The 23,727-nt window shown below is 48.3% G+C and overlaps 1 protein-coding gene across 1 annotated transcript in view; it reads right to left on the bottom strand.

Moving 5' to 3' along the window:
• The window catches only part of SFXN5 (sideroflexin 5), a 98,768-nt gene extending 78,269 nt beyond the window's left edge, over positions 1 to 20,499 (bottom strand). The window contains exons 1-2 of the mRNA XM_051798245.1: positions 20,393 to 20,499; positions 10,847 to 10,915 (exon numbers count right to left, since the gene is read on the bottom strand). Of these exons, the coding sequence (XP_051654205.1) occupies positions 10,847 to 10,915; positions 20,393 to 20,449 (126 nt within the window). The 5' untranslated portion in view covers positions 20,450 to 20,499. The remainder of the gene's footprint in view (positions 1 to 10,846; positions 10,916 to 20,392) is intronic.
• Positions 20,500 to 23,727: the final 3,228 nt, after the last annotated feature.

Below are 23,727 nucleotides of genomic sequence, written 5' to 3'. Positions count from 1 at the left end.
ACTCATAAAAAGTTCTGTTCTCTCTAAAAACCCCAAAGTCAGTTGTCATTGCAGTGAAAGTTTGAACCTGACCATCACTAACGACTTAAGTCCATGCTCGTGTAAATGAAGATCTTCCTCGGGGTGTGACAAAACAGAAGAATAAATACATTTAGGCTGAGGTCAGACCTCGGGGTCTGCAGCTTCCTCATGAGGGGCAGCTCTGATCTCCACCCCCTGTGCCCAGGGACAGCACCCAGGGAAGGGCTGGAGCTGTGTCAGGGCAGGCTCAGGTTGGATCTCAGGTAAAGGTTCTTCCCCCAGAGGGTGGTTGGGCACTGCCCAGGCTCCCCAGGGCAGTGGGCACAGCCCCAAGGCTGCCAGAGCTCCAGGAGGGTTTGGACAACACTCTGAGGGACAGGGTGGGATTGTTGGAGTGTCTGTGCAGGGCCAGGGGTTGGACTGGATGGTCCTGGTGGGTCCCTTCCAGCTCAGGATAATTTTTAATTCTATGATTTCATGTGTTCAAGGAACCACAGGAACACTAAGCCTGTCAGAATCACCAGTTTACTCCCAGAACAGTTATTCATATTTATAGAAACGTAAAAAAGCTTTCTGCAGCTGAAGCACTCTATATAAACATCTAATACTTTCAAGAACCACATATATAAAAATTCCAATAAATATATATATAGTATGATCTTAGAGGTCTTTTTCAGCCTTAAGGATTCTGTGATCCTACAATTCTAAATTGTGTGTATATAAACTACATTATATAGAATATATATGTATATAAGTGTACTAATATGGATATTAATATATACCTAAGTATTATATATACATATATACTTATATTAACATATACACTTAAGTATTGTATATTATATATACATAAATATGTGTATATACACATAAGTGTTATATATTAATATATAATAATTACTACCTATATAATAATTCCAATAAATATATATAGTATGATCTTAGAGGTCTTTTCCAGCCTTAAGGATTCTATAATCCTACAATTCTACACTGTGTGTATATAAACTACATTATATAGAATATATATGTATATAAGTGTACATATATGTATATTAATATATACACAAGTATTGTATATTAATATATACATATATATAAAGATATACACTTAAGTATTGTATATTATATATACATATATTAATATGTGTATATATACATAAGTATTATATATTAATATATAAATATATTAATATATACACTTAAAAATTGTATATTATCTATACATATATTAATATGTGTATATACACATAAGTATCATATACTAATATATAATAATTACTACATGTATAATAATTCCAATAAACATATAGTATGATCTTAGAGGTCTTTTCCAGCTTTAAGGATTCTGTGATCCTACAATTCTACATTGTGTGTATATAAATTGCATGATATAGAATATATATGCATATATGTATACATATATGCATATTAATATATACATAAGTATATACTGATATATACATTAATATATTAATATATACATTAATATATTAATATATATGTAAGTCTATCTTAATATATACATTAATATATTAATATATATGTATGTATTGTGTATTAATATTACCATATATTAATATATGTATATACACATTAAGTTTTATATATTAATATATACCTAGTTTTACAAGTATTTTATGTATATTAATATATGCATATTATATAATATTATAGTATATATGTATATTAGTATATACCTTTTCCCCTTGAAAATACATATATTTCTATAAAATATATATTTTTTTAATTGAAAAAAAAACCCTCCCAATGCAGAAGCAAACAGGTAGAAAGGTTCTTTGATTAAGAGGAACGAGTCAGGACACAAAGAGCAGCTTTGGTGGGGATAAATCTGCTCCTCCACCCGCAGAAAGCACTGGATCACCAAGGAAAGCCTCCCAAACACCTGAAGCCAAACAAATCCCTCGGCCACACACCCCCCAAAGCCTCCTGCAGGTTGGCATCCAGACGAGTAACATCGGCTCCGGGTCGGCATTTCGGCACCGGCTCTGTTGTTTTGGCAGAGCCAACTTTTCCAACGTCAGTGCCGGAGAAATTTCAGAAACACGGGATGTTTTGCCCGAACTATCCACTCGTGTGGATTTGGTGCAATCCCGCCAAAGGCTCCCCATTCCCATCTCCCACAATCCCTCCGTCGACACCGCGAACGTCCCGGGGCTCATTAGGAACTCGCATCCATGGAATCGGCGGCAGGGAAACTACTTTCCCCCCTTTCATGCCAACATCAAAGAGTACTTTGTTGTTTCCTTGGAAGCACCGGGCGGTTACGCCAACCTGAAAGCAGCAATTAATGAAGGACCATTGTCCTGGAAACATTCCGCACGCGGGACACACGGAATCGCGGCGATTCCCTCGCCTGGGATCGGATCCACGGCCAGTTTGACAGCGGCTGAGCTCACATCGTCAGCCCCACGTTATTTCCAGCCCTTTTTTTTTTGTGTGTGTGTGTGTGTTTTATAGATTTTTCCAGGGATTAGGAGCTACTCAGCAGAACAGGGAGTCTGTGCAAAGACACCGAAGGAGGTTGAGAATCAGAGAGAGGAAAAACCTCGGGAAAAACCTTCATATTCTTGGCAAAAGGTGGGCTCAGAGATGGGGTTTGGTTGTGTTGGTCAAGCCCAGCGTTCCCAGTCACACTCGGAGCCCTGTGGCACCACAAACACCTAACAAGTGATAAATTTTCGGGTTTCTGCCCTGTTTCTGGGAATGTTGCCCTGAAATTGGTTTCCTCTTCCACTCAGCTCCGTGCCTGACACACCCCTCCAAAAAGAGCTGTGGATCGTCCTTCTCAGGCTTTCCTAAGCCACTTTTTTGGGATGTGGAATCACAGAATATCCTGAACTGATCCCCAAAGACCATCAAAACCAGCTCCTGAATTCCCAGAGTGCTCTGGGATAATTTCCTACCAGGTGGGGCTTTGGTCCACTTGACGATTCCCCCACCACTGCTGGCACATTTATTCCCCATCCCAAAAGGGACCAGGGGATGTTGAGAGCATGAAGGATCTGAAATAAAGACATTTAAGGCCAACACTAGACTATATTTTAGTGCCAGCTGTGGGTACTTTCTTTTCCTCTTCTATTCCCATTTTACTGGGGTACTGGGAAATTCAGAAAGCCATATCCATCGGTTTTTAGGGATGTTTGAGTATCAAAGATGGATGATTGAGGGTGTTCAGGAACCCCACCTTCCTTCAAAGGCCAGGCAATTCCATGTCACCTAAAAACTTGGCTGTGGAAACAACTGTGCCTTGCTCCAAAAATCAGAAAAATACTTCACATATAAAAGTTTTCACGACTGGTTAAAAAAAACCACAAAAAACCCCCCACAGACACCTGCTAAATCTGCCTTAAAATTTTAACTCAGTTTACTAAAAAACAATATGCAAGTGGTAGAGTGAATATGTGAGTCCTTTCCTGGACTTTTCCGGAAGGAGCTTGCAGTCTTTAAGAGCAGAAATGTGTCCTGAATGTTTCAATGGATAAGGTCAGTCACTGGTCATCCTTTTCCATGACTATCCAACATCCCAGACAGAGAAATGAGTCCTTATTTCTTAAGCCAAGTCCTCTTGACATCAGACAAAAAAAGAAGAGTTCTGAATTAGGGCGGTGTTTTCTGGTGATGCAGCACTGGGTGACATTCTGTTCCTCCAGAAGGGTTTAGGATCTCACAGGGAACAAAAGCTGATCTCGAGAAAGGGACACACGGGATGAAATCCAACATCATGGACAGGCTCAAATTCCTGCAAGGCCCTCAGGGCTCTGTGGCTGGAATGATCAACTACAATAAAAGCCAGTTAAGAGGGTTGGTTGATCAGTGGAAAACCACGAAGGGCTGCAGCCATGAGAAACAAATCAGATTTTTAGGCTGTTTCAGGCACTTCCAGCCTGTAAAGAGGAGCAATCCTACAAGATCACAACAGGACTCAAGGGTCTTGAGGTTGTTCTTGGTAGCTCTATGCCTCATGGATGTTTAAAAATATCATATCAGGACGGAGTTATTACCTAGAAAGAGCATCAATAAATTACAGTTGTATAGTATCACAGACAGCCTGATAATCCAGAGGTGAAAAAAACCTGACAGCTGACTGCCTAATGACTGCAGATCCAGGGAAGACAACCCTTCTTGCCTCCAAAGCTGGAAAAAATAACTCCGGAGTGCCAGCACAACATTCTGGAGAGCCATTTGTGCTCATTACTGGTATGTGTTTTTGTCACTGAAATTACCTACACTGCGTGTCTTGCAAATTATCTCCCCAGAACAGCATGTAACTCTGAATGAAAAACTGGGAGGAAGAGATGAATGGGTCTGTGTTCTATTTTTTTCCTCCTTCTCTTGAGGAAATCTTAGTAGTTACTATAACAACCCTGGCCAGATCCCATCTTGTTTAGTTGTGGTAACAAACAGAAAACAAAAAAGCTCGATTTTGCTTTTAAAAAAAAAAAAATAATTAAAAAAAAAAAAATCGCAGTCTTCATGAATTTCCTCCTTTCAGCTCCGTGGGGAGAGAGGGGGAACTTTTGCAGGGAAAGGAGTCCTGGCCCAACAGGGTGGCACAAAAAGTTGAACAAAAGTGTTCAACCAAGGCTTGTGTCAAGAAGAAGGTTTTTCACACGGCTCTGAGGTGTTCAGGTAGTTACAGCAAACGAGCCGCAAAATTTAGGGAGAAGACATTGTTGCCTCGTATCCCTTCTGGAAAAGTCAAGCAGGTTCTTTTAACCAGAACCTCCAGAAAATTAAAAAAAAAAAAAAAATAGGAGCAAACTTTACAACGTGCAACAGCTCCAAATGCCAACGAGCTCCACTCCCCGGCTTTCAGCACGATGCAGCATCACTGTGAGAGCTGATAATGTCTAAGATTACACTTCATCTCCACTTTAACAGGAAAAAAAAAAGAGGTCTGTCTACAAGGTTGTGCTCCTGTTTCAAATATTTATTGTTGCTTGATTTCTCTGCTGCTGTCCGTGGGATGAAGTGTCACTCGAGATTTTACAGCATCACTTAAAGAAAAAAAAGAAAAACAACCAAACCCCGCAGCCACGTTTTTTTTTTCTTAGTGTGTATCATTTCTTTCCTACCCCTTTCCCTAGGAGAAAAAAAAAACTAGAGCACTTCTCGTGGTGGATGATGGGGTCTCAGCTCTCACAATAGGGTGCTAGACAGACCATCTGCGCCCGGAGGATGTTCCTACAAACCTCAGCCCACGAGCAGTGCCAGGGATCCACCGTGAGCAGCCATTCCCGAGCACAGGCTCCACGGCTGGGGCTCCACCACAGCAGCCCAAGCCACGTCCAGCTGGGAAACACCACCCAACAACAACAGGGCTTTGGGTAAAGGCTCAGTTGTTGCTTTGTGAGGAACACAGCTGGAAAACGCTCCGGGTTTGGATTACAGCTCGGCTCGCTGAGAAGTATGGAATGGGCCATCACTGATCCACGAGCTTGGGTTTTATGACTATGGCTGGGCATGATCTCTGGCATAATTTGGATTCAAACCATCCAGCCCCCTGCCAAGTCATTCCCAGTCACAGATTGGGAGTTACCATAGGCCAGGACAGCTGCCTGCAGGCACTGTTGGGAGGGGGAGAGCGTTCAGCTGCATGAACAGCCTACACCAGCTGCTGCACAGCCAAAACCCACCACCTGACTCAGCCTGAGGCACAGAACCATAGCACTGTTTAGGTTGGAAAAGCCCTTGAAGAACATCAAGTCCAACTATCCACCCAGCACTGCCAAGGTCATCACTAACCCACGTCCCCAAGTGCCACATCCACACGGCTCTGAAATCCCACCAGGGATGGGGACTCCACCCCTGTCCTGGGCAGCTGTGCCAGGGCGGGACAACCCTTTCCAGGAAGAATTTTTCCCTAATATCCAATCTCAACCTCCCCTGACACAGTTTGAGGCCATTTTCTTCTTGTCCTGCTCCTCATTCTCTGGGAGATCAAATCCCTCCCGTCTCCCCCTCCTGTCAGGGAGTTGTGGAGAGTGAGAAGGTCCCCCCTGAGCCTTCTTTTCTCCAGGTTGCTGTTTAGGAGGAGAAAGAACCAACCCAGAGACGCCAGTAGGAAATTATCCCACATCACACCGAGCTGGTGGCCACCTCCAGGAATCCTTTGTTGACATCCCAAGTCCCTCCCAGCCATCGCTCCGGCACCGTGGCAGGACAGAGGACAACCACGTTGTGTCCCACAGATGTTTGCACACACACACGTGAGTCAGACACCTCCACCCAGCACCTGAGCTCTGGTACTGGTTTTTCATCTTGCCCCCCTCTCCCTCAAGGGCACACAGTTTCTGTCTGGAAGATCTGTGCCTTGTCTCCTCTTGGATCCCGACCGAGGCCTGCACATGGCTCGGAGCTGTCTCCAGAAACCCATATGTGCACATACAGACCATAATCAGAGTCGTCATGCCAGGAGCACGACAACATTCCTGCTACAGAACCAACACCAAAAGAGGTAAGTTCTGCACCGGAGGGTTTTAAGAGGAAATCCACTGATGGGATGGGGCACGTTGGGACAATCCGTATCTTGCTCCGCTTGGATTGGGGTTTGGGGGCGGATGATCCGCCGAGCGCAGCAGTTTCGCTGGTTTCTCCTTCAGCCCAACTGGCACACGACCCAAACCAAGAATCTTCTGGCCACCAGCACCTCAAATTCCACGCAGGGTATGGAAATCCAGCTGTGCTGTGCCATCAGCCGCTCCGCGATTCCCGATTTTGTCTCGCTGCTCCAGGGATGACACATACGGCAGACTTGACTCCAGCTGGCCCCATTGTATTGGATCCACAGTGACAGACAACAGGAGCCAGAAACTTTTTGTTCAAGTGGAGCCAGCAGATGTGACACTGAATAAACACAGACAGTCAATCTGCTGAGTAAGAAGGTATCGTTCATATAAATAACATACATCTAATCCTGCTTCCATTTTAAACCCAAATATGGGAATGCAAGATGCTCGGAGCTCTGCAGACTTAGGCTTTGAACAATGAGATAAAGCAAAAGCAGATAACACACAGCCCCTTCTCAGCTCAGCTTCCTTCTTATTTCGCTTTTCTGCCCGGAATTATTATCAGATCTTTCTCCAGGAAGAGCTTCCCACGGAGCATTAACAGCATGTCCAGGTTAATGTCAGATGGGATAAGTTTGCCTTAGCAAAATATCTGCTTTCTGCCGATGGACCTTAATTGCAGAGCAATTAAAAGTATTATTCCAATCATTTTAACCTCACACGTTTCAAAACCAGGCGTTGCACCCACTGAGGGGCCTCTCGTGCTCTCGGCCACGGGACCTGTTGGCCTCTGAAATGACACATTTCCCACCTATGGGAGAAGTTTGCAAATTTGCAGCTGCCAAAAAAAATGATTTCATTAGAGAGCCGGTAATGAGGTGAATTAGCACAGGAGAAAACCTCCCCTTTAGAGGTGGCTGCAATATTGACACAAGGCCGGGGCCTTGTTTCAATTCATCTGCTCTCAGAAAGCAAGAGAAACCCGGTAGGTGAGTTTGATACAGATAATTATTCTACCAGAAGCCACTGAAGATAAAAGCACAGGTACAACATAATCCAGTCCTCAGGGTGCATCCCCCAGGGATTACTCCTTAAGGACCTCTGGAAGACAAGGAAATTTTTAATTGTGTTAAAAATCTGCCTCGCTGAAAAAATAAATGAGTAAGAGAGGAGTGTCACTGAGACTAATTACACTCGATATCACTCGATTCCCCACTCAGAGGGATCACTCCATCCTTCCCCAAAACACAGCCACCAGTAGGATGCGATGATGGAACACCAGCAGTTAAAAAAAGGACGTAGAAAAATCAAATATTGTTACATTTTCCACGGGATTAACCTCCACTCTCGTTAGAGACTCATTTATCTATTTTTTTTTTCCCCTGTTTTCTAGCGAGCTCCTCCAAGACAAACAGCAATTTATTTGTTCCCTGAGAACCCTGGGCCTGGAAGATGCAGCCATCTGTCAGCGGGAAGGAGCTCTCCTAGCACAGCTGTGTCTCATCAAACCCTTCCTAGATTTTAATTTGCCACCTCGCTTGTCAAAGGGAACCAAACAGCTTTGAGTCCTACGTGTAGACACACGACTGGTTCCAGAGCACGACATCAGACACACAGAGCAGGGCCAGGACAAGCAAAAAGCAGGATTTTATCCCCCAGGAAGTGCTTCTTGTGACCTCAAGTGTCTGTTTTGCCAAAGGGCTCCTTTGGGAAGGGAACTCGTGTGGACATCATGAAATGTGCTACGAGTCTTCTGAGCTGTCGCTGTCATATAATTCAGACTCCCAAAATAAACAGACAGAGGGTTTTTTTCACCCTTGGAAAGCCACCAAGCCATTCCTGAAGATCATGAAATCCAGACCTGCCCTTAGAGGACCCCGCAGAAGGACACCAAACCTCCCTTGTCTGTTCAGGTTCAGTTTGGAGCCCAAAATTGCTTGGTTTTGACCACTTTCTTCAGGATAAAAATGGGCCACTCAGACTTTGCTCTTTTTCCCTCCCCTGGGTTTCACCTTCTCAGAAGAACCTCCTCAAAAGTTGTCTGGAAAAATGAAGTTACACCAGCTGATCACTCTGAACTCCCAACCTTGCCAACCTCCTCAAAAACTCCATCGAGTTCACCCAGATCCCCCCACTTTAGGGACACACAGGAAGCAGGTTTGGGAATTTTGCCTTTTCCCTGTATCAGTGCCATTGTATAAAACCCAGAGTTTGGTCCTGTACTGTGCACAGCGAGATCTCCAGATTAAAATATATATAAATTAAAAATGTAATAAATTGAAAACAAAATTGACAGATTAAACCACATACTTACACACACCACGTATTAGAGGAGAAGGGAGAAAGGTGAGGGTTGTTACTAGAATATGGAAATTAAATTAAGAGAAATTTGAACTAAGCAGAACTGGATGGATGATCTCCACCCAAAAGAATCCTCCTCCAAAAAAAAAGAGGTAAAAAAAACAAGCTGAGACATAACAAAATCCACCAAAAAGATGGGCAAAATCACCCCTTTCTGTCCTACCAGAACCTCTGTCCAGGTGACCTTGACTCGGGAGCACCCGGGTCCAGGTTCATCCTCAGGGAGTATGGGAACGTCTCCCAGGAAAACACACAGCAAACATCAACTCTGCAAAGCTTTCTAGTGCAAAATCACCTGGTCAGAGAGGGGATTTCACCACCAGTGGACACCTTCCACTAGCCCAGGTTGCTCCAACCTGGCCTTGGACACTTCCAGGGATCCAGGGGCAGCCACAGTTCCTCTGGGCAACCTGGGCCAGTGCAGGAAGGAATGAGGGATTTGTTTCCAGGTGGTGTTGCCTGAACTTGTCCACTCTGTGGTCAGACAAGCCCCAGGGCAAGGGATGGAGGATTCCCCACACTGCCAAAAATGCTCCTTCAACTCTCACTGCCTTGCACTGGACACAGAATCATGGGATCATGGAATGGGTTGGGTTGGAAGGGACCTTAAAGCCCATCCAGTCCCACCTCCTGCCATGGGCAGGGACACCTTCCACTAGCCCAGGTTGCTCCAAGCCCTGTCCAACCTGGCCTTGGACATCTCCCAGTCCTGTTGAACACTAAACCTCCCCTAAGGTAAGAGCAGCTCCAAGCCTTTCATGTGTAGGGTTGGTTTTATTCTGGCCCAAGTGTTCTCATCCTCTTCAAACAGCAAAAAAACCTCTAAAATCTGCAAAGTGCTCTGCACCCTCAGGTAATCCCATGATTCCTCCCTGGAATTGTGATGTTCTCCCTCTGTCAGGTCACCTCCCAGAGCTGAGCTCCACAGGGAGGTTGAAGGCTTTGGAAAATTCATCTCAGACTTTGATCTGAAAGTAGAATCTTCAGTTTGATGGTGTAAGAACAGCTGCTTTATTTTCTGCTGTTCCCCTGGCTGCACACACAAAGTACTCAAAGTTAACATCATGATACACCTCATCCTTATGTTTTTGGGGAAAAAAAAAGCTGATTTAGAAGAAAAACATTATTTATAGTTGCATTGGGTCTTTTTCCCCCCCTGCCAACACAGTGCAGTTCTCCACTAGCTACATGGAGCAGTTCAGCTCCCTGGGGTTTGAGATTTGCTTGTAGGTATATTTTCATCTTAAAACTACCCCACCTCAAAACAAACAAAAAAAAAAAAAAAAAGAAAAGAAAAAGGGAAAATAAAAAGGAAAAAGCAGCTGCCCTTCACTGAAAGCAAAATCCCAAGTTTGCTGGCCAACAGGCAGAATCACAAGCAGAAATATTCCTTCTGTGTGTTCCCCATCACTCTCAGTCACTATTTCATGAAAGCAAAGAACTGAAATAATTCTGGACAACATTAAACGGAAAGAAAGGACCAGAAATCCAAACTCCTGCTACAAACAGGTTAATAACTAAGGAAAAACTATGGAAAAAGGTGGTTTTGAGTGCAAAACTTTCACAAACCCACCCAGCTTCACGTCCTCCGTGGAATTAATATTTGCTCTCTCATCTCCTCCCCTGCATTTTTTTTTCCATGAAGAGCTGTAGGAATTTTCCTTCTGGGAAGATTAAATCAGTGGCAAGTTTGCCAGAAACCAGTCCAGGGGCTCACCAGTTACTGGAGGGAGATGGGAGGTGTGGATTCACCGATGGATAACACAAAGAGAGTTTCAGTTTGGATTTAACAGTCGGGCAATCAATCAACTGTGAGACACAAATCCACTGGAGACCCGGTTTCATTACTTGTGCTGTTCACAGAAGAAATTGTTTTTAATCTAAAGCTGTCTAATAACCAGCACTTTCCCAAACCCAAGGTGTGTGTATTTTACCTCAGTCACAAAGAGAGTGCGGGGGTCGATGATGTCCAAGAAGTGCCTGAATCTGCCATAAAATGAAGTCTGGAAAAAAACAGGAAAAGGAAACAAAACATGGTCAGTGAGAAATTGCCTTTCACCTGCTGCAGAGAAAGGTTTTATTTCCTTTGCAGAATTAAGTAGCAACTAAAAATAAATACTATAGAATGTATTTAAAGGGAATTTTTGATAGGAAGTCTGGAAGATAAAAGGTGAGGACTTGAACCCTGATGATGGGACACCAATCCAGATGCTTTAATAAAGGAATACCAGCAAGCTGCTAAAATATCCTTTACTTTTTCCCCCAGAAGTGAAATATTGCCTGTGGGACTACTGGGAAATGCTGAAGCCACAAAAATCCAACATGCAGCTCCAGACCTCTCACATTGAGCAACATTCCCGAGGGAATTCCCATCTTCATTCCTGCCAACATCCACCTCACAGGACCAGCAGCACCATAGGGTCATGGATTTTGGGGATAGACTACCATGAAGTGAGAGGTTGTGGATTCAGCATCCCTGGAAGTGTCCCAGGGCATGCTGGACAGGGCTTGGAGCAACCTGGGCTAGTGGAAGGTGTCCCTGCCCATGGCAGGGGGTGGAACTGAGTAATTCTCAAAATCCCTTCCAACTTAAACCATTTTAGGATTCTCTGGATCCCTTTCTGGTCCTTCAAACACTTGCTTCTCCCAGCAAGAGCATCTTCCCACAGCGTCATCCCTACACAAACACATCCAGCTTGGATTTTTCCAAATGTGCACTCTAAGAACAAGCCCAGGGTTTTGTCCAACCTGGCCTGGAACACTTCCAGAACCAGGAAGAGAGTCTGAAAGAAGGGAGGAGAGATCTGTGAAACAGGAGGGGAAGATCATGGGCAGCTCCAAAGGAAAGGAGAAAAGGAGACTCAGTATTTAGAAAATAAAAATAAAAATGTAATTTATGCAAACTCAAAGCACCAGACCATGAAATGCTGATATATTAAGAGCACTCAGGATACATTTACATCATCACTCCAACATCAGTCTGGATTCTTTGATCTGGAGGTAGGTGAGTGCCAGACCCTCCTCCGGACCCCGACAAGGCCAAGTGGACACAGGACACTCTGCTCCAGTGGCCCCTCTCTGTCCTGTGGCTTCTCCCCAGCAAAATTCCCAGCACACCATGGATGTGGAAAGGACCACAGCCAGGGAGATCCCGGATTTCCACATCCCCTCAAACCCCAGGACCCCTCTGTCCGGGTGTTCTCCAGCCACGTGCCGGCAAATCTCCTGCTGCGTTTTTAACGCAGGGATGTGCTATAAATAAAGGACTGGAGTGTGGATACAGCACTGAGAACAGCATTTAATCACTGCCTGGCAGCGCCCTCTGAAACGTGCTGCTTCTCCTCTGCTCCATCCATCAAGCACAGAGAAGCACCAGGCATTCTGCCTCCTTATTCCAGCAGAAATCCCTCTCCAAGGGCCGTTCCCAGCCTTGAGCAGCAAACCCTGTCCTCATAAACACCTCACAACACCCCTGCTCACAAAACTCTCTCTCTCTCTGTTATTTTTCCATGTTCTGCTCTTAAAAAAAAAAAGAACCAAAAACCACAATTAAACCAAATCACTGCACACAACTTTGGGGAGGGAGGGAAAGAAAAAAAAGCACAGCGGTTTTTAATTAGCATGGATTTAATTAACACTAATTCTGGTACTTTCTAGCGTTCCTGAGCTTGACATTTTGCTGCCTTGCTTTTGATTTTGAGGGTGAAGCTCCCTGCAGATGCCACTGTCCTTCCCATCCTTCCCATCGCCGCTGCCCGGCGCTTCCCAGTGGTGCAGGGAGGGATGTGACTAATCCCTGACTCACCGGGCCCCTCCTGACAGTTCTCCCTGATCCTCATCTCCCACATTCCATCGGCCCTCTCCCACTGCCCGTCCCTCAGCACTCGCTCCATGCCAAGCAGACACCAGGAGGATCCAGAGCAGTTGGAATTACGTGGTTTAAACAAGAACAGAATGGGAGGGGGGGGGTGTGTTTAAATTTAAGTGGTCTCGACTTCTCCACCGCTTTTACCTCTGTGACATTCATCTCACAGGGAGAAAAACAACACTGAGTAGAATTAAACGGAGCATCAATATTTTACACCCACTTAACCAAGGTGCAAATGTCAGGGAAGAAGGAAGGAGACCATAAGTCCAAACGTGCGGGATATAAATGTTATTTTTTGAAGTGCAGATTTCAATTCCCAAGCTGCCCAGGCTCTCAGGGAGCCGATCCTGTATCCCAGGGTCGTGGTTTGGTTAGTTCAGCTCCAGCCCTGGGCTCCAGGCCTGATCCTGCCTGGTCAAGCTCAGCTACACCCAGCTAAGGACAGGTTTGAGCAGCTCCAACCCATCCTGATGTAATCCCATTCCCACACTCCCTGTTCCTCTCCTTGCCCAGTGCCGGCGCCGACCTGGTGCTTCAGCTGAGTGCCCAAATTCTAATCCTCAAATCATGGAATCACAGACTGCTTTGGGTTAGAAGGGGCCTTCAAGACCATCTCATTCCACCCTCTGCCATGGGCAGGGACACCTTCCACTAGTCCAGGTTGCTCCAACCTGGCCTTGGGACACTTCCAGGGATCCAGGGGCAGCCACAGCTTCTCTGCCCAACCTGGGTCAGTGCAGGAAGGAATGAGGGATTTGTTTCCAGGTGGTGTTGCCTGAACTTGTCCAGTCTGTGGTCAGACAAGCCCCAGGGCAAGGGTAGGACTGTTCCAGTGGAGTCAGGACAACAGCTCTCAAGACACCACAAGGAACTTCATGGTGCAAGGTCACCCAGGGCCAACTACTCACCTGGGAGCAGCCAGGGCTGTTCCAGTGCCTGCTTCTTCCATCCCTGTTTTTTAAAAAAATAAAGGAATCCCCCTCTTGCTACGGTTACTTCAAAGAAAGGACAATGGGAATGCACAAGTGCTCCTTCCCTAGGCTGGAACACAAGGAGGAAGCCAGTTCTGAAGAACATCTTTTTAGCAAGGGCAAGCTGTGACAGGACAACAGGACAAGGAGGGATGGCTTTAAGCTGAAATAGGATAGATTTAGATGGGATTTTAGGAAGAAATTCTTCCCTGTGAGGGTGGTGAGGCCCTGGCATAGATTGCCCAGAGAAGCTGTGGCTGCCCCTGGATCCCTGGAAGTGTCCAAGGCCAGGTTGGAGCAACCTGGGCTGACGGAAGGTGTCCCTGCCCATGGCAGGGGGTGGGACTGGATAGTCTTGAAGGTCCCTTCCAACCTAACCCATTCCATGATTCTGTAATCTCTGACCTTCAGGAATGCACAGGGAGCAGGTGAGGAGCTCCAGCCCATCCTCCCTCCCCTGTAACAGGCAACAAGACCCAACTCAGCACTGTGGTTTCCTCTTTCTTTCTGCGGTACCACGAGCTCTCTAAAACACAACTTCAGGAACCTGCTTTTAGGAGCTGCCCTGACATGAAAAACTCCTACAAATCTGTGGTGCTCACCCCCCCACACCCTTTCCAGCAGAAGGGTTATTGTCACCCCGAGGCTCAAACTTTGTCACCTCGATTAAAGCCAAAATCTTCCCGCTCTCTTTCCCAAATCCCAAGAAACGGGAGGAGCTGCACTCCCGTGGCAGTGATTGATCCTTCAGTGCATCCTGATCAGCTCAGCATTCCTCATCACACCTGGGGACAGCACAGAAGACAAGCCATCAACAGAACTCCTCCCTCTGCTGCCTCTAGTCCAGGGTCCTTCCAACAAGGAAATGGAACGTCCTTCACTCCCACCAGGCCGAGATTTTAAAGAGAACACCAAAAAAAAAAAAATAGGAATATGAGTCTGAACAAGTTTTGCTTTGCTTTGTTGAACTCTGATGAATAAGAGCCTCATTTCTCCACAACAAAAGCCCTCTGAGAACCACATCAAATGGAACCAAGGTCAAACCAAGAGCCATGTTGTCTTCTTGAGGCTCCATTTCACCGTCACCACCCTTATTTCACTCCTGCAGTGTCTTTACCATGACTGTACAACCCCTGAACAAAAAAATACCCATTTTTTTTCCTGCTGTCCAACCATGGGACTTTGTATTTTTCCTTTTTGGATGACTGTGGAAAGCTGCTTCACTGTTAAGACCTTGTTGGTCGCCTTTCCATCCTCCAGATCCTTTCCTGCTTCCCGGGTTTAGTCTCCTGACTAGAAGCCATCAGAATTTTTTTAATCTAAGATTTGTTTTCGTAGAGCTGCATGCAAAAAAAAAAGGGGAAAAAACCTCCCATCAAATCCTACAAATCCTAGTAATGTAAAAATGTAGGGGAAATTCCTCCCTGTGAGGGTGGGGAGGCCCTGGCACAGGTTGCCCAGAGAACCTGTGGCTGCCCCTGGATCTCTGGAAGTGTCCAAGGCCAGGTTGGATGGGGCTTGGAGCAACCTGGGCTAGTGGAAGGTGTCCCTGCCATCCAGGGGGTGGCACTGGATGATCTTTAAGGTCCCTTCCAACCCAAACCACTTTAGGATTCTTTGGTTCCATGAAATACCAAAGGAACAGGATGAGGATCAAGCCCCGGGACACAGGAACAGTGTCCTGTTCAGTGTCCTCCAACAACCAAACCCTGATTTCCAAGAGAATTCTGGATGGTTCCCTTGTAACAGGCTCATTCCCAGCTCTGCTGTCACACTCCAGCCAGGGCTGGAGCTTGTGAGATTCCCAGAACTTTGACCTTCAGCTCCCAGACCTCCATCCCTGGTCTTTTTCACCACTTTATCCCTGTAACATCTGCTGTAGTAAACACTTCCCTGGGAGAAAAAAAACCCGAATAACACAAATTTCCTGTGATTAATCGTGGCTATTTTGGGACCACTTCTCACCAGCCTGCATCAAGATGAAGTGGCTGGGAATATTAATTCCCAGGGCACAGCAGCTCAGGAGTGTTATGGATCCAGCTCAGCACAGCCGGCCATGAAGACTCCAAGATAAGAACAAGAAGGGAAATACTCCTTGTAGGCTCAAGGAATTTGAAGAGGAGCAGTGGGAGAAGGTAAGTGACCATTACCAAGGTGTTTATCACCTTTAAATGGGAAAAGATTCCAAGAAGCCTCTGCTGGGAAAAACAGGGGACAGGGACAACTACAGTTTAATTACAACCGGATTTTAAAAGGGATTTAATTAAGCCAGAGCAAAAGGCAGGCAGACCTGGGGGTGGGGTGAGCTAAAAATCAGGCTTATGCCAGCTTTAAATTAATTAGGAAGAGATTTAAGCTAAACCAAACAAAAATTAAGGCAATTCAAGCCATTGAGCAAGTGGACCATGACAAGGCCTGGCTGAGAATGTGTAATCTCACACACACTTGTGGTCCAGCCCACTGCAAGTTTAGGCACAAACTATGGATTTTCAGTCCTTTCGTGCTCTTAATTTGACCTTTTAATGTTAAAGAGCCAAGATCCACATGGGAGCAGCTCCTGCACCTCAGTGACATCAGCCACCAGCAGTGACAGCTCTGCTTGTGCTCTGCTCAGCACAGGAACCTTTAACATGCAATTGTAGGGGTTTACAACTTACAGGAAAAGACACAAACAAACCAAGTCCTCATTTAAAATCCAGTCCTGGCTGAAAAAGCCAATGGATGGGGGATTTTGGCAGGTTGAATTCATGGAACCAAAGAATGGTTTGGAAAGGGTTGGAAGGGACCTTAAAGATCATCCAGTTCCACCCCCTGCCATGGGCAGGGACACCTTCCACTAGCCAAGGATGCAGAACTCCATGTGGGATCTCAGGACAGTGTTGGAGGCCCATGATTGGGGTAATGGTGTAATAAACCCTGGCTGGGCTTTAAAATTACCAAATTCAAGAGCAGGAAACAGCGATTTTTAGCCCTGATGTCCTTACATGAAACACCTCTGAGTTCCAATATTTAAAATATTGCAGGGCCAAGCTCTGACATCAGCACATCCCTAAGGATGATGTTAATATGGATGTCCTGGAATTGCCACGTTTGGGTGATGGGATAAAACATCCCAAATACATCCCACACTCCATGACTGCACATACACAAACTGAGCTGCCCAAGGCACAAAAGATGTTTAGGATCATAATCATTTAGGTGGGAAAAGACCTTTAAGGTCATCAAGTCCAACCTGTGAAACTGCAGGTTTTTCCTTCCTTGATTTTCATTACGGAATTTTAAAACAGCTTCTTAACACAAGGTCATTGAGAGAAGCCACAGCTCTTTCTGGATCGGGTTTATTCCCCTTTATTTCCTTCTCCTGGAGGATCCAAGTCCTGTGACCTCTTTTTTATTATTATTTCCTACTCCTGCACGTTGAGATGACCCTGCTTGACTCCAGCTGGGAAGGAAATCGGCTCCCTCCTTGTTCCTTTTCCCCTGTTCTTGTTGTTCTCCTGCACCAGCCGAGACAACCCCGTGCTGCTTTTTAGAGGGAAGGGACCTTAAAGATCACCTTACTCCATTGGCAGGGACATATTCCACTGGATTTTACCCAGGATAAATTCCTGGGCTGTAGGCAGAGCTCCCAGAGCACTGGGAACACGCATTAGGATTTAGGAGAGGAAGCACTTAGCAAATCCTTAAAAAAACAGAATAAAATAAGGAAATAAAGCAAAAAAACTAGGAGTATTTCTAACCAATTAGGCCTACTTGTCAGAAAATTAAGTCCTTATCACACATTCTCAAGCCTAGAAACGTCCTCGTTTCTTTTTTCCCCTAAAAATAGCCTGTTCCCATCGGGATTCGGAGCCTCTTTCCGGCAAAGAAACCGAAGGGAAAAAAAAAAAGGTGACTCGACAGAACATCTCTTTGCCTGGAGATGAGGGAAAACAAGTGAACTGCGAAGCCAGGGGGGGAAAAAAGGGGGAATTTCATAACCTGCAGAGGTGGTGCTGGGCACGGACGTGTCCCCTCTGCTGCCCTAAATTCGGCTCAGCCGCTTCCCGGGAGCGCCGGGTCACGGTAGGGGAAGGAAAGCACCGTGACTCCTCTGAACCAAACCCCCAGGCAGCCCAGCCTGCTCTCCAAGGGTTTTGTTCCTGACACAGAACTTTTCCTTGTTTTCCCCCCCTCGCATCTCTCCCGGCCCCAGTTTCAATCAAACCTCCCTTTAAGCAGCCCCAGAGCTGCTCCCGGCCAGCGCCGCCGAGGGAAGAGAAGTGTTGTCGTCCAGAATTTAAACAACCACCCCAAGCGTCACTAATCCTTCCCAAAACATCCTTTGGCAGCTCAAGCTGAGATCATACAAACAGATAAAAACCCGGGAAAGCCACTGAAAGAACGGGAAAAGGCAGAGAGGTGCGTGGGGAAATCACTGATGGGAAAGGATCGAGGGGTTTGGGGCCCAGCGATCCCTTGGGAATGTGGATGGAGGGGTTCCTCTCCAGCACTGGAGGCTGTGCTTGGAAGGGAACACCAAGGTCATGATGGGGGAAATGCAAGAGTCTGATCTAGGGATGAAGAATCTGGGCTCTGCCAGGCCAGGATGGGAGCAGGTCCTGGTGCTGATGGCACAGGCTGCTGTGCCCCATATGGAGCAGAGTCCACCCCAGGATCCAACCAGGAGCCATAAACCATGGAAACATCCAAACCTCTCTTGCCCTGTGACCTCACAACGCTGCCAGATCCCAAACTGGGCTGTCCAGTTTGTCCATCACCCACGGGTGGATTGGAGCAGGAGAAAAAAGGGGAGCACAGGGCAAGAGCAGCACCACAACCCATCCTGCAGCTCCCACCAGCACTCCTTTGCTGGAAAATTCACAGGAAAGGGATAAAACCAGCACAGAAGAGAAAGGGAGTGATTCCTAATGCTGGAAAAGAAGCACCCCCAAAGCACCCAGTGCCAAGGGCGCTTTCACCGCAGGACAACCCTCATCTCAGACCCACCCATTGCCAGGGGTGGCAGGGAGGAGAGGACATTCCCAGGGGTGGCAGGGAGAAGAGGACATTCCCACTCCACTGAGCACACACACACAGAGCCATTAACATCCTGCCATAGCCCTCGAAACGTTTTCTAAATGCTTCTACAAGTGACAGTCGCTCCTTAATGAACAGAACGCACCGATTCTGTGCCTGACTCGCTGCCAAGTGTGCCTGGAATCATCTGTGGTGTCTAGAAGGGAGTAGCGTCTCCTCCTCCTCCTCCTCCTCCTCCTCTCCTTATTAAAAAGCTCCATCTCTCCACAGCCTGAGCATCCCTCGGCTCCTGCAGGGGGGAAGTCACCCCTTCCCTGTCGCTCCAGGGATGTGACCTCCTGGACAGGGATCACGGAATCACTGCTGGGTTTGGGGTTGGAAGCGACCTTTTAAAGGCCATCTAAATCCAACCCCTTGCCATGGGCAAAGACATCTTCCACTAGGCCAGGTTGCTCCAAGCCCCATAAGGATATGGGGCGTGGGAAGTGGATCCACCACCTCGGAGCTGGCTCCCATGGGAAACCTGCCACCGGATTTCTCAGCAACTCAAAGGGATGGTTGGGTCCAGCCAGGCTGAGGCAGCTGGTTGGTAAATAGTGGTCCTGGATTCCTGTGGATAGTAGGAAGGGTCTCCTTGGAGATTGTCCCACTGGGGACACACACACCCTCGATTAAGGAGCAGGCTCCTGCTGCCATTCTGGCTTTAGCAGTGGCCACAGCCACTCCCCAGCCACTCCCCTCCCGCTCTTCTCCAGGGTGGCTGAAGGAGGGTTAATGAACTTTATCAGCCTGACACGGCTGCAGGGGCAGGAGGAGGGGTGTCTGTGAGCCACACCAGGGACCTTGAGACCAGCTGGGGATGGTGGTAGCGGGGAAGGGCCACTCCATCCCTACATCAGCTCTGCTCACCTGGGCACAGGTGTGTGAGCCCCGGGCTCCCCTCCCCATCCCCCAGGTGTCAGCTGTGGAGCACAGGGATGCCCCACCAGACTCTCCGTGCCAGCCTGTCCTTGGCTGGCACCTCGACCAGGTCACACAATCCCCAAGCCAGGAGCACCTGCCCTTACCCAGCCCCCCCCAAACCTGGACAGCCCACGGGGAGGAGGGCGAAGTGCCCGTCTGGAGCATCCCTGGCTCATCCTGGAGCATCCCCCAAGTACTGCTCTTCGCCGCCCTGCACCCTTGGGCTCGCGGGGCATAACCCAGCCCTCGCACCATCCCACGGGGGGCAAGGACATTCCCACCGGGACCCTCCCCCCAACCCTGCCGCCCCCGGCGGCGCCTGCGGAGCTCGAACCCGCGACCCCCGGGCCCCGCGCCCCCCGCCCTGCGCCCCGCGCCACGGGGGCCCGGCGGGACGCGCCAATCAGTGCCCGCCGCGGGACCCGCCGCGGGGCAGGGGGCGGCGGCTCTGAGTGACAGCCCCGCCGGCCAATCGCGGGCGGGCTGCGCGCCAATCAGCGCACCGCCCCGCGGCGGGGGCGGGGCTAAGAGGAGCGGGGAGCGGGGAGACCCCCGCCCGGGGTTAGGGGGGTGGGGGAGGGACGCGCCGCGCGCAGGGACAGCCCCCCCACACACACTGTGTGTCCCCCCTCAGCCGCCTCCCGCCGCCGGCACGGTACCTGCTCGAAGCGGGGCTTCCCCAGCTGGAACGGGGGATAGTCCGCCGGCTCCGCCATCCCGCAGGCGCCACTTTAAACAGCCTCCCCCGCCGCCCGGCCCCGCCCCCTGCGGCGCCGCCGCGCTCATTGGCCACGGCCAACCGCAGCTGCCGCGGGGCACGCCGGGAGCTGTAGTCCGGCCGCTCCCGCCGGGAGGCGGGGCCGCGCTGTGGCCACCAGCCAATGGGGAGCGCGCGTCGGCCGCGGGGCGTCACGGGAAATGTAGTCCCGGGTGGGAACGGGGAGAACAAGGAGGTTTTTGCCTCGTATGTGGAATAGTTTGAGTAAATAATGAGGCAAACAAAGGCAAAAGGTGAAAGACATCTGAAAAATTGCCCCACGTTTTCAAAGACGTCTGATAAATGACCCCAAATTCCCCCCTCACAGCAAGAAAGACATTGAGGAGGAGCTGGAGCGTGTGCAGGGAAGGGAACGGAGCTGGGAAGGGGCTGGAGCAGCAGGAGCAGCTGAGGGAGCTGGGGGGGCTCAGCCTGGAGAAAAGGAGGCTCAGGGGGGACCTTCTGGCTCTGCAACTCCCTGACAGGAGGGGGGAGCTGGGGAGGGTCGGGCTCTATTCCCAAAAAAGAAGCAACAGGAGGAGAGGAAACGGTGTCAGGTTATGCCAGGAGAGGTTTAGGCTGGATGTCAGGGAGAAATTCTTCACGGAAAGGGTTGTCCCGCCCTGGCACAGCTGCCCATCCTTGGAAATGTTCAAAAAACCCGTGGATGTGGCACTTGGGGACATGGGTCAGTGCTGGCCTCGGCAGCGCTGGGCAAGGTTCGGACTCAACAATCTTGGAGGTCTTTCCCAACCCAAACAATTCTCTGATTCCATTTCCTCACGGAAACACCTACTCTCACTTCAACAGGAGCCAAACGACTGCCATTGACCTCTGTAATAAACACCTGATTAAAAATAAAGAACCTGGAAATCGTAACGATTTGTGGAGATAAACCCAAGGTCGTGCAGGGCTGAGGGCACAAGGAGGGGGGCACACGGAGCCGTCTCCAGAATCCTCTTCCCTAGATTAGTGGAATAAGAAGTGTCTGGACCTTCGAACGCCGGCGAAATTGTTTGGAGGATTAGGATCAATTCTCCGAGGAAGAGCAAAGGGACAGCAAATAGACAGGAGATGTGGGTGAAGCAGGGAAAGGAGTCGGGGAATAAGAGGAAGGTTTGGTGCCAGAGCACTAAAGGCAACAGATTAAAATGAAGGTAATAAAGGAAATAAAGGCAGGTCATAAACAGGTTTTTTTTCCTTCTAAGGGAGGAATTAAAAAATATACCTGGAAAATAAATCCATTATTTTTGCTACACAGGGAAAAACTTGAACATCCCATTTTTTTTGCTGTGGGGATGCTGCTGCTCTGCTTTGTGGGTGTGGAGATGATCTTTTTTTCCCCCCTGTTTTCTTTCCACCTGCAAAACCAGTTTCTGGTTTTAGGCTGATTCACCACTGATCCCTTTTCACTGAGTGGCAAGACTCCTGCAGCTCCAGGTGGAAAAGGGACAGAAAAGGGGCTTGAAGCAGAGCCTGCCTCTGGTTGTGTCCAGAGGGCAAAAAGTGGAGCAGAAAACAGGGTGGGAAAAAAATGGTATTTTATAATTTCTTGTTCGTTTTTCCTTAGAGATATTGTTAAAACCAAATTGTTCCATCATCACCTCCCCTCCTACCCTCTCCCTGCCGTGCTGGAAAACCCAACCATCCTCAGGAACGGGGAGATGAGGAGCAAAGATCCATTCCAGGGACACATCCTGCCCCCTGGAGCGAACCCGCTGCCATCCTTGTACCGCGTCCTGGGAGTTAATCATTTGCTCGTTTTAATTAAAAGTGGCTGCAGCTCAAACCTCCTTCTGACCCCACAGCGACGTTCTCCTGCTCCCTTCTTATCCCTGAAGCTCCGAGCTCAACCTTTATCCCAAAAACTCGCCCGTCACCCAGGTTTGTTTTCTTTGCCTCTGCTCGGAGCCCGAACGATCCGAAAAAGGAAAAATAAAATCGTTTTGCAGCCACAAAGGCTTTGCAAGGCAACTCTCCCTTCTCTAAAGGTTCCATCCCGTCCTTCCCAAGGCGGCAGAATCTCTCCCATGAATATGGATGATAACCCAAATCCCTCTCACAAGGGAAAACCCCCCTCCCTCCCCTTGCAGCTCGAGCCAGATAATTGATACAGTCCCTAAATGTTGACACGCGAAATGTTTTGTAACAACAGAGGGGAGAGAATCTGTTTATCTAAAACCACATTTGGAGTGACATAAGACTATCACTTTTTTGGTTAAATACCAGAAAGAATATCAATTCTTTGGCTGATATCAATCCAACCAGATCCATTTCGACTGACAACTCGCGTTTCCCTGGATTGGGGAAGGAGAGGAGGGGTTGTTGTTTCCCCGGATCGACGACTGTTCAGTCAACAATGAAGTTTCTTCCCATTTTTTTCTGGAGGGGGAACAACCCTCAATGACGGGCGTTATGTGAGCTCGTCTAGAAACTGGGAGATTTTTGGGAGCAGGGGTGGCCTCTGTGGGAAGGTGCTGGAAGCTTCTCCCGTGTCCACGGAGCCAATTCCAGCCGGCTCCAGGATGCTGGACAAGGCTGAGCCCATCAGTGATGGTGGGAGAACCCCTGGGACAAAATGTGGAAGAAGGAAGAGGATAAACTGGTGTGGAAGAGCAGAGGGAGAGAGGAGTGAGAACATGTGAGAGGAGAACCTTGCAGACCCCCAGAGCAGAAGGAGGGGTAGGAGGGGCAGGAAGTTCTCCAGGTGCTGGAGCTGAGATTCCCTGGCAGATTGTGGTGCTGTGGTGAGGCAGCTGTAGCCCTGCACAGCCCATGGAGGTCCAGGGGGAGCAGAGATCCACAGGGAGCCATGGAGACCCCACACCAGAGCAGGGCAATGCCTGAAGGAGGCTGGGATCCCATGGGAAGCCCACACTGGAGCAGGGTCCTGGCAGGAGCATCATGAAGAGGGGAGCCCACACTGGAGCAGGATCCTGGTAGGACTCGTGATCCCACAGCCTGTTCCCGAGGGACTGATCCCTTGGAAGAAGGGATCCACGCTGGAGCAGTTCATGGAGAACTGCAGCCCCTGGGAAGGACTCAAACTGGAGAAGTTCATGGAAAACTGTCTCCCGTGGGAGGGACCCCAAACTGGAGCAGGGGAAGAGTGTGAAGAGTCCAACCCCTGCAGAAGAAGGAGCAGAGACAATGTGTGATTGTAGCCCCCCTTCCCTGCGGGAGTGAATTCAGGAGTCTGGGAAGAAGGAAAGGGTGGGGGAGGGTGATATAAGATTT

Source organism: Manacus candei, unplaced genomic scaffold (assembly GCF_025592945.1).
Source record: "Manacus candei isolate 608988 ecotype Guabito, Panama unplaced genomic scaffold, ASM2559294v1 h1tg000048l, whole genome shotgun sequence".
NCBI classification, from domain to species: domain Eukaryota; kingdom Metazoa; phylum Chordata; class Aves; order Passeriformes; family Pipridae; genus Manacus; species Manacus candei.
This window is presented reverse-complemented; position numbering and strand designations above follow the sequence as displayed.